At 36.1% G+C, this 17918-nt stretch overlaps 3 protein-coding genes across 4 annotated transcripts; 1 reads left to right on the top strand and 2 right to left on the bottom strand.

Moving 5' to 3' along the window:
- The first annotated feature begins 1259 nt into the window (after positions 1 to 1259).
- On the top strand, positions 1260 to 8445 carry LOC109165452 (phosphatidylserine decarboxylase proenzyme 3-like). The gene is made up of 21 exons (XM_019314213.1): positions 1260 to 1742; positions 1887 to 1966; positions 2393 to 2417; positions 2570 to 2629; positions 2961 to 3029; positions 3368 to 3460; positions 3572 to 3622; positions 3872 to 3955; positions 4092 to 4183; positions 4471 to 4626; positions 4774 to 4858; positions 5162 to 5273; positions 5407 to 5507; positions 5973 to 6020; positions 6749 to 6895; positions 6971 to 7066; positions 7180 to 7254; positions 7364 to 7456; positions 7641 to 7727; positions 7817 to 7867; positions 8130 to 8445. The coding sequence occupies exons 1-21, from the start codon at positions 1512 to 1514 to the stop codon at positions 8268 to 8270; spliced, it is 1977 nt and encodes a 658-aa protein (XP_019169758.1). The 5' UTR covers positions 1260 to 1511; the 3' UTR covers positions 8271 to 8445.
- Positions 7877 to 10853, bottom strand: LOC109165454 (putative clathrin assembly protein At1g03050). Of its 2 annotated transcripts, XM_019314215.1 has the most exons (3): positions 9901 to 10853; positions 8703 to 9814; positions 7877 to 7994 (listed from the first exon to the last, which is right to left on the bottom strand). In XM_019314215.1, exons 1-2 carry the CDS (start codon positions 10568 to 10570, stop codon positions 8718 to 8720), a joined length of 1767 nt encoding a protein of 588 aa, XP_019169760.1. In that variant the 5' UTR covers positions 10571 to 10853; the 3' UTR covers positions 7877 to 7994; positions 8703 to 8717. The 2 variants fall into 2 exon arrangements, with proteins under 2 accessions (XP_019169760.1, XP_019169759.1); XM_019314214.1 differs by lacking the exon at positions 7877 to 7994 and having other exon boundaries at positions 8657 to 9814.
- Positions 10854 to 12557: 1704 nt separating this feature from the next.
- LOC109165456 (peroxidase 43) lies at positions 12558 to 15015 on the bottom strand. Its single transcript, XM_019314218.1, has 4 exons — positions 14574 to 15015; positions 14258 to 14440; positions 13981 to 14143; positions 12558 to 13000 (listed from the first exon to the last, which is right to left on the bottom strand). Exons 1-4 carry the CDS (start codon positions 14772 to 14774, stop codon positions 12582 to 12584), a joined length of 966 nt encoding a protein of 321 aa, XP_019169763.1. The 5' UTR covers positions 14775 to 15015; the 3' UTR covers positions 12558 to 12581.
- Positions 15016 to 17918: the final 2903 nt, after the last annotated feature.

Here is a 17918-nt window from a genome sequence, read left to right as displayed (position 1 = left end):
TAAAATGCAAGTTTCACTTGCGTTTCTCGATCTCACTTGCGTTTCGCGAGAAATGCAATTTTTTTTAAAAGTTTGTTCGGAAATATGATAAAACGCAAATGGGAAAGGTCTTTTACATATGTTTGTCAAAAAAAAAAAAAAAGGGACGCACATTTTGAGAATTGCATGTCCCCTCCTACACATTTCTGTCATTTTTTCTAAATTTTTAGGTTAAAGAAGTGCCTACAATTCAGCGAGAGAATTAATCACGGTGTTTGATAGTTAAAATATTCCAAATACACCAAAAAAATATTTTTCTAATTGAGTCTGCTGCACAGAACATAATCTTTTAACATGATTTACTTTTTTGTGCTATTTGCATACTATTATACATAAATTAGATTTACTTTGTAAGCACCATTCTATTTATTACCTTTTAATAGTTGAGATTATTATATCACATCAACTAAGTTGGTCAGGACAATTTATATTGCAGACTATAATCCATGGTGCAATGAACCATATATACAAGTTTAATTTTAGTATAGTGAATGTTGATTTTTAAGTATACCTAAAATGAACCTTCAACATACAAACAATACATTTTTAAAAAACGAACATTCAATATATACTAAAAATGAATATACATTGTTAAAAAATGAACATTTTGACAATAATTAACATTGTAAAGTGAATCATAGTCCACAATATAATGATTCATTAGTTGAACAGTTGGCTTAGTAATTATAAAATTTTACGTTCAATATTATTCGATATGACAGGCTATAATTATGTGGTTGTACCAATGCGCGGGGCGAAGATGTGACTAATGTCAATAATAAGATTTAGAACTAAATTCATTACAAACACTAAAATGCAATTGTCAATAATAAGATTTAGAACTAAATTCATTACAAACACTAAAGTGCAATTCTTGATCTCTAATTTATTAAGACACATGACACAATTTAATTCATTCACCAAATTTGAAGGCAAAGTAGTGGATCGGAGGATCTTGGTGTTGGGTTCACCCTTTATATTCTCCACGTAGTACACTACTCTAGTACTCCCACTCGATATAATTGAAGTCTCAAAAAGTTAGTGACCTACTGACCTGGATAAGCTACCGGACAAACAGGGAAGGAAGCACGAATGGTCCCTACGCATATTCGCACTACTAATGAAGTCAAAACTTTCTTCACACTTTCTCTGGAATAATAATAATTTTTTAGTGTAATCGTTATAATTATATTTCTAATTCTCATCGCTGCGGCCAATTTATTAGTATTATTATTCAGTATGTATGTGATGACAGTATTGATATTATTGAATGAATTTGATTGATATGAAGAAAAAACAATTGAAGAAATTGACGAGTAGTTGAATACAATCAAAATGATATTAACCTCTAGTTTCTGATACGTTTCGAACGCTGCATATTCTTCTGATTTCATTCTGATACCTGCTACTTTTTGTCCATTTGTCTTCTTCTCCAGTGAAAAATCAGCTACAGTAGCTCGGAGTAAGCTGGAATGGGCCACGGGAACTCGAAATCGGGCTCGCCGTCTTCCGACGAGTCCTCGCACAACGGCTCGAGGTCGGCTCACTCTTCCCGCGCCGGGAAGTTCGGTCAACGGCTTCAGCTTCATCGCTCCCACTTCCGTCGCCATGGTTCCGGTTCTGGTTCTGGTTCTGGTTCTAACCAGTCTAAACTCCTCAAGGAAGAAGATTTCGCCGGCATCGCTAGCCTTCGTGTCATTAGCGTACCTACTTTTAGCATTCTCTCTCTGGAACATACATACTCCTAATATCGATTTTCATACACGTATTTCTTTACATATATTGAATCAGTAGTTGTGATTATTATTATTCTTATTTATTTATTTATTTTGTTATTTTTGGTGAAGGCGGAGATGAAATTCAAGGACAAATGGCTTGCTTGTATTACGCTTGGTCTACAAACTTTCCGCACTCATGTATCAGATCAGTTAAGTAGCTCTTCCAGTATAACAGCCGCGAATTTGAATTTAAATTTGCCAGAGCTTAAAGCTTTAGTCTATAGCACAGTTGTGGTTTATTAAATCAATGGCATTTCATCTGAAATTGTCACTTCAGCTGAATTGAGTTGCAACAAGTGTTGATTTGAGAATAATGTAATGGAGACTTTGAAATGCATTTGTTTGACCTTAATTTTGCTTGTAAATTTTTCATCAGGAGAATACTGTTGTCTGTTATGTTTTCCTACTCTGCTGTTCTGTTAGTTGCATTCCCAATAGACAATTTAAGTTTAAAGACATATCTTAAACTTTGAACATTTCTTGCTTGTATAATGTGAGGGAAGCTGTAAAAACTTTGTTTTCTGTTTCATTTGTCCTTGCACATACTTATATGTTGTATTCTGTTGGATATGCAGCACTGACAAGCCTACCTGGAACTCGGTAAGTAATTACGGAGTACATTTCTATACTTGATCAACTGAATTTTTTTAGGGATGCTTGTGAGTTTTCACAATCTTCTCTATTTAATTCAGTTCAAATCATGTGTTTCTTTGATTCACTTTTGTATTCATTATTTTAGACATTCCTTGCAGGTGAGGAAGCTTCTTTTAGAAAGAAATGGGGCACATATTGCAAGAATTTCTGTGTTTGAGGTGTGTACTTATATAGGTTGACTCGACCATTGTTTATTTGATTGTGAATTAGTAGAAAGCATGATATTTGTGCATTTATCAGTTTTTGGCCATTTAGGCCCACTCACTGTGCACCTAAAAATTGAATTTCCATTTTTCCTATATGTTACTCAAAGTCATTGAGTAGAAGCTATTTATTTGTGATCATCTACATTTCCTTTGGTACTTTAGAAGTGCCAAGATGTATCTTGTAATTAATTATAAACACAGAAAAAGAGGAAATATGAAAAGAGAGAAGATCTTTATGTATTATAGTCTGCTGAATTGCTGATTGATTTTCTATGTGATACAGACTAATAAATTATCCAAGAACAATTTGGTTGGTCATTGTGAGATTGATCTACTTGAATACCTCTCCCAGGTGAGTTGTACCACACTAGGTAACTATTAAATGTAATTTGTATGTTTATTACTGGAACAAAAGGGGAAAAAAATAGTACTATTTGGCTACAGTGTACAGTTTTTTAAATATAATCTTTTCCTTGTCTTAGCCTTTATATCTTCCTCACCCCCAAACCCTCCTTCCCCCGTTTATGGTAGGGGTGAAGGATTGGTGAGAGTTTGGTGTTATTTGGTTTTTAATTAGTGCAATAATGGACCGTGTTATTATATGTGCTTTTAGCTTTCTTATGTATTCTTGGGACGTTTTTTGGCAGTTCTTTATCTGCCATTCCTTGCACTAAAGAACTTCTCTTGCAGGACTCTGATTCTGATGTTGAGGCTTTTGACTTGTTGGACCCATCATCACCATCCATAGTCGTTGGCAGTATATCTATTTCATGTTCTATTGAGGTGTGTAATTCAAGAGTAACCACTTTCTTTGTTTTGGGTGTGGAGAATGCCGTTCTAACCATTTTTTTTTTTCCCTCTGTAACATTCTAATCCATATTAAACAATTGGCAGGATCCAGTTGAAACAGAGCAAAGTTTTACAAAGCGCATCTTGTCTATAGTGGTACGTCATTACCTGGCTTATGCTGCTAGACCCCCATAAAAGCTTATGTGAACTTTTTGCTTCATTTGTTTGCATTAAATATGCTTAATATAGATATGGAATTTTTAGTCCACTGTGATATGCTTAAATGATGGAGGATTTAGCTAATATTTATCTGGCACTGCATGCTTTGACCTACTACTACAAGATTATGGATACTACAGAGCTCTTTCTGAAACTTCTGGGCTTCTGGCTTATTGCTTCCTTCAGGATTATAATGAAGATGGAGAGCTTTCACTGGCTGAGTTCTCTGATTTAATTGATGCATTCGGCAATCAATTGGCTGTTGAAAAGGTTTATATTTGACTATTATCTGTGTAGCTTTAATAAGCTTTGTCAGTAAACATATGCAGGGATGCAGTGCTCTAAAATTCAAAATTAAATACCACACAACTAAAATTCATTCTTCTCTTATATATACGCATATCAGAAAGAGGAGCTATTTAGACAGGCTGACAAGAATGGAGATGGTGTAGTCAGCTTGGATGAGTTGGCTATGCTTTTGACTGCACATCAAGGAAAGTAAGGGCAAAATTTTGTAATCTTGGGGTATTTTATGCTACTACTACCTTGCATATTTTATAAGATTAAGATAGAGAAGGATTTCAAAACTTCTACAGAATTTTGAACTTAGAGTGCTTTTAAAACTACTTCTATGGCAACATAGAAAGTAGGTCATGGATTGTACTGGCCTAATCTGGTCAGTCTTTCTTGGCATAATCTGTCCTATTCTGAAAAATATGAATCCTGTTTTTGGAAGTTTTATTTCTTGCTTAATGAATTTTGTACTTGTGCTCTTTTCCTTGTAGGGAGGCATTGATGAACTGCTGCCCAGTTTGTGGCGAGGTTCTTGAAGATTCTGATAGTTTGAACGGTATGATTCATTTGACCTTGTGTTTTGATGAGGGAACTGGGAACCAAATAATGACGGGAGGATTCCTCACTGATAAGCAAGCTTCCAGTGGGTGAGAACTAAATTACTTCGCTCATTGAGAACTCTATTGCTGTTGCTTATTTTTATAATGTAACACCATTCCCTAAATATTCTTGGTTTTTAGGTTTTAACACTACATGAATTTTTTTTTTATTTTTTTTTTTAATTTTTTTTTAAGATGGATGTTCAAACTGAGTGAATGGGCACATTTCTCAACATATGAGGTTGGTTTGAGGTCTGGTTCAAGTGCATCACATATATTGGTACGTGCTCTCTGTTTCTGTCTCATTCCCCAGCAGAACCAACACTTTCTTTGTGGTTCTATATGAACTGCATATGTATGCAGAGAGAAAAATGCTTTTATTGACTATTATGGTAGAAAATGTAACAACATTGATGATGAAAAATTTCCTGCTTCTGAATCTTGTTTGGCCTTTACGATTTGTTCACATTTCCTTTTCTTGGCTTGAAGAATTGACTATAAGATTTTTTCAAGTGAGCTACAGTTAATGAAGTTGTCTAGGTGCCACATGAAAAATCTCTAATTGGATTTGTTTTGTGATCAGGTATATGATCGAAGAAAGAAGAGGTTAGTGGAGGAAATAATTGATCCCAAGATTGTTTTATCAATGAGAGCCATTTATCAATCTAAATTTGGGCTTGGTCTTATGGATACTGGTATGGTTTTTGCTGTTTACTACAGTGATCTTGTTTGATATTACTATCGGCTTCTATCTATCACTGGAGGAGTTTTCACTGACAATATCAATTATCAACTAATAGATCTTTTGCATGATAAATCTTGATGCAGGGGCAAAAGAAATCCTGCAGAGCATCTCTGAAAAGCAGGGCAAAAAAATGGATACCCTTGATTCTGCTAAAGATATACCAAAATTTGTTGAATTTTTTAAGGTATCCTTCTCATTCAGGTCCATGTTTCTCTTGCGTGCTCTTTCTTTTCTATTATCAATCATTTTACATAGAAATTATAAGTGCTAGCTTCTGCTGCATGTCCACACCTCCCAGCTAATGTGTAGAATTCCTGGGATTCACAGAAAGATACTATCAAAAAATTGGATATACTAGAAAATATCTTAGTGCCTCATTCCCTCTAGAATTGGTGATGGGTACAAAAATGCTCATTCTTCCATTAGTTTTTAACTAGCCTCAACTCTAATCTATTAAAAAACTGAAAAGCACCCCTTGCACTAAAATTCCAGTATTGCTCGTCTTTTTAAGAGTATGTCTGCTATGTGCAAGAATATCTGTTCTAATAATTTGTTTCTGTATTTCGATAAATGACTGATTTTCAGTCTTTCCACTCTGACAGTTTGGCAGAATTCCTTCTTCTGTTCTGATTATCTCTAACTGTTGTAGGATCAACTCGACGTGCATGAAGCCAAGTACCCACTGGATCATTTTAAGGTGGGATGTGACTTTTGGACTACCTGGAATTTCATTTAACAGCACTTAGTTGGTCAGTTCTTGATTTTTGATTTCCACATGCACTTAGTAACAGATTGAATGAAAAACTAGTGGGTGGGGAGTTGGGAACCTAATTGTAGGGGTGACCACGGTTCCGGTTCCGGTTCCGTGGATGGCGAAACCGGAACCGGAACCTTATAATAAGGTTCCGGTTTCCGGTTCAGAACCGGCGATTCCGGTTCCGGTTCCAAGATTTTACAAACCTTAACCGGAACCGGAACCGTACGGACGGTTCCGGTTCGGTTCCGGTTCGCACAGTCACGGTTCCGGTTCGAACCTACAGTTCGAACCGGAACCGTGGTCATCTCTACCTAATTGCCTTTGAGGTTAACTGGCCACAATTTGGGCACAGTGCAATATTTATGAACAAATAATGAGATATATTTATATTTTATTGTATCTTTACAAGTATTATAAAAGAAATGATATGTTAACATAGTTTTTAATGTTATAAGATTCATTTTCCTAAAGCATATTTGAGCTCTTGTAGACCTAAGATTAAGAGTTTAAATCCTCTTAATCTGCCCCATTAGCATCTTCCCCAAGGAGGCATCCTACTACTATCCGTTTAAAATTTCACTTAAAAAGGTTTGGCCAATCTGTCCTTATATAGGTTTTTTATTCTCAATGCATTTTTTTTTTTTTTTTACTTTCACGTTTCTTGGCAGACATTCAATGATTTTTTTATAAGAGAGCTGAAGTCTGGTGCAAGACCAATTGCCTGCCCAGAACGCAATGATATCGCTGTCTGTGCAGCTGATAGCCGCACTATGGCATTCAACAATGTTACTGATGCTGCAAGATTTTGGATTAAGGTATATACTACTTTTTATTTTAAAAAAATTATTTTCAGAAATTATTAACCTTAAGAATATGACACACTACCTCAGGGCCGAAAATTTTCCATCCAAGGCCTTTTGGGGGATGAAGCATGCTCCAGTGCATTCGTTGATGGAAGTTTGGTGATATTTAGGCTGGCACCCCAGGTAGTTTAAGGTTTCTTTATTTTTAGGTTTCTTTATTTTTTTAGTGCTAAGTAATTTCTTGCCACTAGACTCCGACTTTGCTTAACAGTACATTTATATTTAAATCATTCCAGGATTACCATCGTTTCCATCTTCCTGTCTCTGGAACTATTGAGAAATTTATAGACATACCTGGATGTTTATATACTGTACGTAAACTATTCTTTGGCTCTGAATCATATTGGTAGAGCTTAATGGCTGCTTCTGTCTTTAACTATTTTCAGCCATCCTAATTGCTGCGTGTGTTTTACCTTCTAGGTAAATCCTATTGCTGTGAATAGCAAGTATTGTAATGTCTTCACAGAGAATAAGAGGGCTGTGTCAATAATATCAACAGAAGACTTTGGAAAGGTTTGACATTTTGAAAGTATGACATAAATTTACAATTATGTTCCTTTCATCTCTCAAAGAATAAAATGGATGGCTTCCCGTTGTTTAGAAGATTAGTGTCTTCCTTGTTGCTTGCCATTGCTTCTGATGATGATGGGTGGCTCAGATGTCTTTATACCAACTAGCTTTGCATTTCTAAATGTAGGTGGCCTTTGTTGCAATTGGAGCAACAATGGTTGGCAGCATTACTTTTTCGAAGAAGGAGCGTGACTATGTCAACAAGGGTGACGAGGTTTGTGATCGATGACATAAGCTTTTGGCTATTCCTTTTTCAATTGTTGCAGTCCGGTTTACGTTTCCTCTTCGTCTATTGATTTGCAGTTTGGGTATTTCTCTTTTGGTGGAAGTACAGTGATTTGCGTCTTCGAAAAGGTAAGTGCACTAACATCTGATTGAGTTGAAGACTTGTATTCTTCGTGGCTGTCTTGAAAATGTGCAACCAGTGCTATTATTCTTCGTGTATTATTATCTTGTTGATGCATTCAGTGCCATTCCCTCCCTGGCACAACGAGTTTTTCAATCAACAGTCACATTATAAGTATCATCCTACTTCATTAAAAATGGTTGAAGTGCCCATATGCTTTTATATAGGCAATTAGGCATTCATTTTGGAGACCTTTTTATGTGAATGCAGGACTCGATAAGGATAGATGAGGACCTCTTGGAAAATAGTGCACGATCTCTTGAGACATTAGTAACGGTGGGAATGCAGTTGGGGGTGTCCATAAAGAAACAGGCAGATGTGAAGTCGAAGTTGGAAAATCTTTCTTTATAAACATGATCAGTTTGCTTTCCTTGCATGTTTATTTCATTTGGTCTTGTCCTAAATGTGTAGAAACAAAATAAATAACAGTGGGGGAGTTCATGTTCTTAGTTACATTCAAGGAATCCAGGTCAGTGTTTTTGATGTATCATAGGCTATGTTCTCATTAGTGGAGCTTTTGTGGGTGTTTTCTTTATGGTTTATGCTCTGCATCCAAATATTTGCTTAAACATTTGAACTCATGACCTTTGGCATGACTCTGATACCAAATTAAAGCATGTGCTCCATCTCAACTAAAAGCCTAAGCTTATAGTTGGATTGCACATTAATGGTTATATGCTCAAACACACTGAATGTCTTTATATACTATACTCTTAGGCCTTAGCTTCTTCGAAATAGAAAAAAGAAAAAAACTAGAGAGAACTTTCAGGACAAAAATATTACCTACAGGCAGGAGTACTAGTAACCATAATAATTATGAGGTTGACTGCTTTGTTGAGCTTTTTCCAATCCTACTTGCCCATGCATTCCATCTTTTGTATATTGCTGCCACATTTGCTGCTCTTCCCATAGCAGTCTCTGTTTCTTCTCCAACTCTGACATCTGCACATATGCCGGCGGTGCTACTGAAAGCGAGGCGGCAAAAGGGTCCGCTCCTGATGCTGTTGTGTTGGCATCTGCGGAGGAGGGAGGTGCCGGTAGTGCCAGCATTGCCGGCCTCCCGGCTGACCCGAACGCAACACTAGTAGCACTGCCTGTTGTCAAAACGCCGGAGGAGGCCACGGCCTGGTTTAGCGCTCCCTGTCGATACATTCCGTCGAGCATTAATTCATCGAAGTTGCCGGGAAATTGTGCCTTTTGGTTTGAGAGATGACTGGCGGTTTGGACAAGGGCGGTTTCCCAATCCTCGGATCCATTGAAGGCTTCCCATGGAGTTGTGATGGTTGTTTTTGTAGGGTCAATTGTCGGAATACCGTCGAACAAGGCTAAGGCTAACTGATTTGCATGCTCTTCCGGTGTGGGTGCATCCTCGCCCAAGTTCAACAGATCTCCTATATCTTGCTCCTTCTTCTCCTCCGTTGGCGCCTCCACCACCGCCATTTCTTCGATAAAATCCTCCGGTGGCGGCGGCAGCGCTTTTATCGTATTCATGTCCTCTTCCGCTTCCGCCTCCGGCTCCGGCTCCTCCACTTCCTCCACCTCAGGTGACGGTTCTCGGCTCCTCATTATTCTCCCTCCCGCCATTTCCATTTTCTCCCGGATAATTTCCTCCATGATGTCCAGTTTCTGCTTGGGATAATTCTCCACATCCGGGTATTCCGACAACCGCGAAATCCCCGCAGCTTTGCTCCAGGTGTAGAACACCTCGAGCTCATCCCATTGCTTGGCGACGCGGTGGAAAATCTCATGAACTTTTTTGGAGTCGGGAATATCAAGCTTCATGAATCGATCCACCAAAATGCCCAACATTTCTGCAATTGAATAGTATACTTGGAAGCTTTCCTTCACTACTTGATACAGTGCCACAAGCACAAGCCTGTTCCTCTTTGCTGCCCCTGCTCTCATATAATTTACTATTTTAATTGCAGGAAAATGAAAGTATAGATATAAAGATCCAAGGAGAGAAGCCATTGAAGGGAACCTGTTGGTTTGCAAGCTAAGAATCGGTCAAGGATCTGTATGTAATGCTGGATTCTTGAATACAAGTACTCGTTCTTCATTTCTGTAATCGGAGTGCCTGTCACAACAATGGCAGTAGTGTTGCCAGTTTCCTCCTCCTCGTCTTCCTCTTCGACTCCTTCTTCATTGCCAGACGCTAATGCGCTGTGTTTTCCACGGCGGTTTTGCATCCTCAGCTCCACCTGTTCGTCGAGGTAGAGCGAGTAGGTCCGCACAAACGCGGAATAGTCCCAGAAATTGGAGCGGGAGTCGCGGAAATCCGACATGTTGAGGAGGCGGGTGCCGCGCCGGGTGGCGAAGAAGATCTCCTGCTCGTAAGACTGCTCGCCGCCGTTGGCGAGCAGCCGGTGGACCAACATCAGCGACTTCAGCGCCACCACCCAGTTCTTGGTCTTGCTAAGCCGCCGGGAGATGGTGACCACGCACGCGCCCACGTAGGCGCGCGAGTATAACGTCAGGCAGAGAATCTCCCGGATGTGCCTCTCCTCCGGCGGGTATTCTTCGTGGCGGGTGGCCTTGACGATCGCCACCTCGAGGTCGGAGATGGAGGCGCTGCCGCTAACTTTGGCCAGGCTTATGCTGGTCTGGTCCTTCACAGCCCCTATGGCTTTCCTGAGTTTACTCGGAGCCATTATATTATATATATAATATAATCCTCTGCTTAATTATTTCTATACAATCAATAATTCAATATTAATCCATAACAATAACTAATGGCAGATTGGCAGTAGCAGGCTGAGAATTCAAGAGAAAAATGAAAATGCTCTGATCTATATATTCTTTTTCTGTGAATTCATGCATGCATGAGATTCTAATATGCATGCATACAGAGTGTTGAAGGAGAAGAAGAGAAGAAAATGGTGAATCCTCTGCTCTTTCTTCTCCTCTTGAATTATCAGATCCTTAATTATTGTCTGTCAATCTTTTGTTTTTGTTTTAATTTTGTGCTTTTTTCTGTCATTATATGCATGTTTTTCTATTGACTGGTGTGGTTGACCCTTCGATCTCCTCCGATCCCTCGTTGCACGAACAAAACGGAGGTTGAATGGAGAATTGAAGTCAAAAGGCTTCTACGCTCTAATTTTCTAGACCATTAGGTTTAATTTAACCCAAAATAAATTTAACAGATATGGAAATGATTATAATATATCTACTGTTTGTTTATACAAATTATATTATGAGCAAGAGTTGTCAAGTTTTGAACCAGACATTTGAAGGATTTTCTAGATCCCTAACATTTGTTGAAAATGCTATTTTTAATTACTTTTAAGGTGGTCGGAGTTACAAATTTTTTTGTCATGTGTAAAAATTTAGTATCTCCAAAATAAAAAGTAATGCATCTTCAATCACATACACAACTTGTAAATAACTATATTTATATACATATTATTTTTAAATTTTTAAAACACAATTTTAATTGTGGCTCAAATCAAATCGTAATCTTAATCATTTACTCATAGTTTGACCCCTTTCCCATCTTTTTAAGTCCACTCCACTATGTTGTGGAAATAGTATTTCATATTTCAAAAAGAATAATCGAGTGGATGAAGCATAATTTTTGTATTAAATGATTACAAGTTCAATTTTTATCAATACTTTCTCGATCGAGTCGATCATATAAGATCTTCAATTCCTAGTGCGATTTACCTCTTCTAAAAAATTTATAAGCAATGAGTGCAGTTTCTTTCGTCATAAAAAAATAAAATACTGAGCAATATTTTATGCATTAATTCATAGTCAATGTACTAAAAAGAAAGTGACAACTCTACAACTCAGCCTCAGGCCCTCAACCAATTCCAATGCATGAATATTAATAATGTCATAAAATTCAGGGTAATAAATTTTGGGTAAACAACAAAGTTAAATTCACGAGTTGCATTCAATAATCCTCCAGTCTTGACTACTCTTTTGGATATATACAACTGTACTATATATTTTCCAGGTCATTTTTCCTTTTCTTTCATCCTCTTTTTTAGTTCCATGTATTTATTTTTCTTGTTATTTTTTTCCTCAATTTTATGATTTCCATACATGGGGAAAAACATATGTTTTCCCGAAGGATCAATAAAAGTGATTTAGACTATTTATATTTAAACTCGGATAAAATATTTACTTTTTAATTTGTCCAAATCACTACACCAAAAGGTATAATTTACTAATAGGAAAATGGTTAATTAAGTTCCTAAACTTTACTTGAAAAGTCAATTAGATCTTTAAACTTTTAAAAAATACAATTACACGCTTTAACATGTTAATTGAGGTAATGAAGCCCAAAAATTGATAAATGACATGCTATTATCGGTCATTTTAGTTCAAACATCATATCCTGTGAAAATCCGGTGACCAGCAACTATCGGTCGCCATCTATCCCTCGGGATGACGATTTTACCTCTACAAATATAAAATCTGACAATATTTCATCGTCAATTTGACCGAAATGACCAAAACTAAAAATTGTTAAAGTTATGTACCAAAAGTGATAGACTCTCAAAAGTCGTGAGACCAAAAGTGAAATTAATTATTTTTCACAATACACAATTGCCACACCTTTATAAATTATAATGATATATATATGTACCATGAGAATGAAGCTTAATTGGTTTTGTACATATAATAATGTAATATAATTAAATAATTAATTGATCAATTAAAAGCTGCACATGAACGCCTAATTTTCCCTTGGGAGCCACTTAGAACACCAATTCTTCCCATTTTCACCATGGCATCAGCGAAGTCGTCCTCGAACGACGGCCGGAGAAACGGCAAACCGCCGAAGTAAGAATCCACGGCGTTCCTCGTTACGTCATCCTCGTACAGCCTCGCATCGGACTGCAACACTGCGAACCCACTCCTGATGTTCTGCAGAATTTGGCTGTCGAACGTTTGGCCGCTGCCGTGGTCGATCGGTAACCGGACGTTGACGTCGCCGTTCTGCGGGCACGTCGCCTTTAGCTCCGGCAGTAATTCGGGGCTTATCGACGGGTCGGAACCCCCGACGCCGGGGAAGTTGTAGAGGCGATTGGTCATGAAGAAGCATGCCGTGGTTCCAATTGTGTGTGCAGCTGATGAAATTCATATGTAGAAAAGAAATGTTATAAGTTATAACCAAAAATATTACTATACGGAATATATATAGTAATAAATGTTGATAGACTAAGTAAGATCTTGTTTGACGGACTCGACTTTGGTGTAAATCAGCTTAGATTTCGACTGAATTAATCACCTCATCAAACTAAGAATGTCAAAAGGTGAAATATGTCACTTTTACTGGGGTTGAATTATCGATTTGGCTGGAATTTTTTTTTCAGTATATATATTTTTAGATTATATAGAATATTATGTAACTTGTGTTATTATAGATATCGGATAACTCAAAAATATATGTGATTGTGCAAGATATAAAAAAGTATTGTGACCGACAAAAACCTTAAAGTTTTGCATTCATAAATTAGGCATATATTTTCGAAGGTAATGTAGCCTCCAAGGCAACTATGACATTGGTTCAACATCAACAATTAAGTATGACTACAATTTGCAACCATATTCATAATTATATTGCTACCCCAAACAAAATTAATGTTACAAAACAAAAATAAAAATAAAAAACCAAAAATGTAACACATCTATCTTTGGCCCATTTTTTAATGATCATCACATGGGTGAGAATGTGGGATCCTATTTCACTATTTGCTCAAACTATCATCTCGATCACATGCTCAGCAAAAGATTACGCTTGAATTTCGAAATTCTCACTGGTTCTTATCTTGAAATGTTGTGTTATTAATTGAGTCAATTCACTGCAACGAAACTATATTATTAGCTTCTTTAAATTAATTAATCAACTGAATTATATGTCGAGGATTATTATAATTTAAAATCATAAATGAGTGTTATTTGACAATGCAATTAAGCTTACTAGCTACTAATGAGTCATGACTTTGTTGATTACTAGCTTGTTCAGATCCCTTGTCCAACCACTTCTAAATTAAACCCACAAGATTTGCATGAGAGAGAGAGAAAGAAAGAGAGAGAGAGAGAATACCACTTAGGACAACAAGGTCATTTTCGGAAAGGCCTTTATTGATAAACTTGTTTTTAAGAGTTTGAATTGAATCATCAATGTCTGGCATGTCGTCTGCCAGTGACAAATTGGAAACCATTCCATCTCTTCTCCCCATTTCCACCCCGTACGACGGTCCATTTGCCTACGTAATATATTATTAGGACAAATTAAAATTACTCTTTTAAAATTTAGCTTAATTAAGAAATTAAATACTTTTTCAAAAAAAAAAAAGAAATTAAATACTTTAATAACGTACCAAAACGACAGCTTCTCTAGCTGCCAATGCTACAATATCAGCACAAGAAACAATTCCTGGACAAACCGCCTCCACTTCTGCCTTTGCTTTTTCTATCACCTCAAATCCCCCCACTCCTTGGTGCCCGAATGCATGCCTCTCTGAAATCTCCCCATTATCAACCAATATCGACCCGTCACACCCCTTAAAAAAATCACAAATTGAAACATATTTTCACATAAAGTGTTCAATTTTAACATCACTCGAAGAGTAGTGACCCTTAGAACCCTATTAAATTTTAACACTAAGAGAAAAAATAAAAAAAGTATATTTGAACCTGAACGAAGCAATCGTGGAAATGGAGGCGGAGCAAGACGGGAGCAATGTTAGCGTTGGAGGCGGCGACGTCGCGGATAACGCCGCCGACGATTGCTCCGACGTTAGGGCAACTGTCGTCGTAGAAACTCACGCTAAGCTGCCCTTGTGAAACCCCACTCAGATGACTCCAAATAGTAAGAACCAACACTATAGCTATCATATTAATTAGTTGCAGATTTTATCTGTGATAATATATATGTATATCTGTTTCTTTAGAGAAATAATGTTTATAATTTGATTGAATATAGAGGAGATAGCTGCTAGTATATATATATGTGTGTGAGAGAGAGAGGGGGAGAGAGAGAGAGAGATTGCTAGCTGATGAAGCTTATATATACAGAAGAAGAAAGATGGAAAGTGATTTGAAGAAAGAACAAGGAAGAAGGGGAGCTATACATTCACATGTATGCTGTGCTGTGTAGATATATACATGTATATGTGATTATTTTAATGTTTTTCTATCATCTTTTATTTTTTATCTTTTTTAAAAAATCATTAAATTGGTGTTCACAAAAGACAACATATACATGTTAAAATTTTGTACACAACATAGTGTATGTGCCAAATCATTTCCGAACACACACACACACACACACACACACACACACACACACATATATATATATATATATATATAAAGGTCATGCCTTAATGTGCGGTTGGTGCGGCCGCACCATTAGATATGTAAAAACGCACCAATAGTGTTAGAAAACGTACAACAATGAAATGCACCAATGCACCACACACCCAAAAAATTATCATACCTCCCCACATCTAATTATGTGTTTCTGAACACTGTGTTGTGCGTTTATGCATACCTAATGGCGCGTTTTGTGCTGATGCGTACCTAATGGTGCGTTTTTTGTGCATTGATGCATTTACTAACACTATTAGTGCGTGTTTGCATACCTAACGATGCAACTGCACTGATCGCACGTTAAGGCCTGGTCGCACTGGAACTTGGCCCTATAAAGAGAGAGACATACGCCTTATTTATTTATTTATTTTTATGCATGTTGGGAGTAAGCTAATTTATGCATGGGGTGAAGGGATGTGCCAACAACCAATTGATTAATATGCAAATATTGGTGTTGTAATTTTGATTTTGTATAACACTTGACATCCATACCATATAAAATTAATACAGTGATAAGGATTTGATTCAAGTTGCACCAGTAAATTAAAATTGATTCTTATTATGATTTTCAAGTAATACCTATCGTGAAACATTTTAAAATGACACATATCTTACTTTTATGTATATATATATATGCTTTTTTAATACTCTCATTAAAGATTTTGAATATTTCTCAAATATAATAAATTTTAACACGTATTTATTATTATAGTAAAATTTTATATAAGAAAACTTTCTATATATATAAGCATAACAATTTTATTGAATATTACTGATTCTGTTAGAATGTAATATCTGTTTATATACATATTAAAACACAAAGAGTCAATACTCGCTCTCACTAAAATTGAACCCATGAACTTTCATTTAGGAGTGTTACTTCATGTCACTAATTACAAGGTCATTGGATATAGGCATAATTATTTTGTGTATGAGTAGGCCGGGTCTCCTATATGTGTATTTATGGTACACAACATGGGTTTTTCGAGATCAAGTCATGCATTGATGTAACTGTACGTGGGCTAGTTGTTACCCTTCGTTATCAATTAATTGAATTTATATACAAATGCATATTTCCATTTTTGAAACTATGAAGTGTTTTTCTTCTCCCAATGAAGGTTTATATATATATATATATATATATATATATATATATGGTGGCACTTTATGAGAACCGCCCTTAATGTGAGAACATGAGGATTAATCTAGATCATTAAATTAGACTGATGCACGACTGAGATTAAAAGAAACAAATAACACAGATTAAGAAATAAATCCCTTTAAAATATTAGAAAATATACGGGTAGGGGTAAATCAGTCTTATTAGAAGTTGTGCTTTTAATACAGAATGTCATGTATTACTATATCGAATGTCGTGCATCGATAATTCTCTGATTGTGCATTCAAAAACCGTCAAAAAATCCTACGATGGTTATCCCAATGTCATACGAAGCACCGCACTAATTGCACTAATGCACATTTCACCAGCCTACGCTGCACAACTCACAACACTGGGGTGCACCACGAGCCCACCTGAATGCACAACCGTACTACTTAGACATGTGTACATATACACCAACATCCAAATATAGGTAATATTATACTCAAAAGAACAAGCGAAAAAATAAAAAAGTATTGATTGCTTTCTATGGACGAATACTCGATCGTTGATGAAGAAATCGTGGCTCTAAATCACAACAATGATGATCCAAGAAAATAAAAAACAAACCAACTGGCTATATAAATAGCCTTACCCTTTTTCTTAAAGAGAATAAGAAAGAGATATTTTAGTCAGAGAAAGAAAAACAGTTTTCACCTAAAATTTCTAAGAGTTCTCGCGTGCCCACCCAATGAACGAATTAGAGGTCTGACTATTGAACGGTTGTTGATTCTATAAAAGCATGCTTCAAGGCTAAGAACATCAAATCCATTCTTTAAACATAGAATCTAAAAAAAAGTTATTGATACTTTCGGGACATATGTATGTCTTTCCAATAGCCCTAACTTTTTTATCACACGTTATAACATTATTTGATTTATTGACCATATTGGGCAATTCAACCAAAAGACGCTACATAAACTCAATTGCTAGTTGTCACCACATGCCACTTGTAACTAATATATAATATTCCAGCATCATCGAATCAACACGCCTTGTATCAACCTTATGAAGAGTTTTGACTTTGTAACATGTACTCATATCAGCAGCATGGACAGATTTAAAAAATTATTCGGGTGAGATGAAATTGAAATGACGTTGGAAATGTCAATTGCAAAATATCAAACAATCATATATAAAATACATTATAAATAATTACAATAGAATATTTTTTTATAAATTACATGATATTTAAGGTCGGAGCCAAAAATATATTTGGGTGGGTAAAATATGAAAATATTTATAACAAAATATGAAACATAATAATAAAATAAAATAATTGGAATAAAACTATATTCATAAATACTTTTTAATTTTAATTTATTTTAATTAAATCAACTTTAAGTTTTTCTAAATTAATTATGTTTCATTAATTAAATGATTCATAAAACTAAGATCACATATCGCATTTCTCTACATAGCTTGCTTGATATAAAACTAATATCAGAATTGCCCGAACTCTCTGATCTATAGTGACATAAACACTAATTCCTTTTAATAGATGTACA

This window comes from Ipomoea nil, unplaced genomic scaffold, assembly GCF_001879475.1.
Source record: "Ipomoea nil cultivar Tokyo-kokei standard unplaced genomic scaffold, Asagao_1.1 scaffold3069, whole genome shotgun sequence".
Lineage (NCBI taxonomy): Eukaryota > Viridiplantae > Streptophyta > Magnoliopsida > Solanales > Convolvulaceae > Ipomoea > Ipomoea nil.
The sequence above is the reverse complement of the archived record's forward strand: the minus strand, read 5'-3'. Positions and strand labels throughout refer to the sequence as shown.

Coding starts and splice junctions, on each gene's coding strand:
- LOC109165454 (XM_019314215.1), bottom strand. CDS start 10,570: ATGGCTCCGAGTAAACTCAGGAAAGCCATAGGGGCTGTGAAGGACCAG. Junction 9,815..9,900: donor CTTAGCTTGCAAACCAACAG/GTTCCCTTCAAT, acceptor ATATGAGAGCAG/GGGCAGCAAAGAGGAACAGG.
- LOC109165456 (XM_019314218.1), bottom strand. CDS start 14,774: ATGATAGCTATAGTGTTGGTTCTTACTATTTGGAGTCATCTGAGTGGG. Junction 14,144..14,257: donor CTAGAGAAGCTGTCGTTTTG/GTACGTTATTAA, acceptor TATATTACGTAG/GCAAATGGACCGTCGTACGG. Junction 13,001..13,980: donor TGACCTTGTTGTCCTAAGTG/GTATTCTCTCTC, acceptor GAATTTCATCAG/CTGCACACACAATTGGAACC.
- LOC109165452 (XM_019314213.1), top strand. CDS start 1,512: ATGGGCCACGGGAACTCGAAATCGGGCTCGCCGTCTTCCGACGAGTCC. Junction 5,508..5,972: donor AATTTGTTGAATTTTTTAAG/GTATCCTTCTCA, acceptor TAACTGTTGTAG/GATCAACTCGACGTGCATGA. Junction 7,255..7,363: donor TACCTGGATGTTTATATACT/GTACGTAAACTA, acceptor TTTACCTTCTAG/GTAAATCCTATTGCTGTGAA.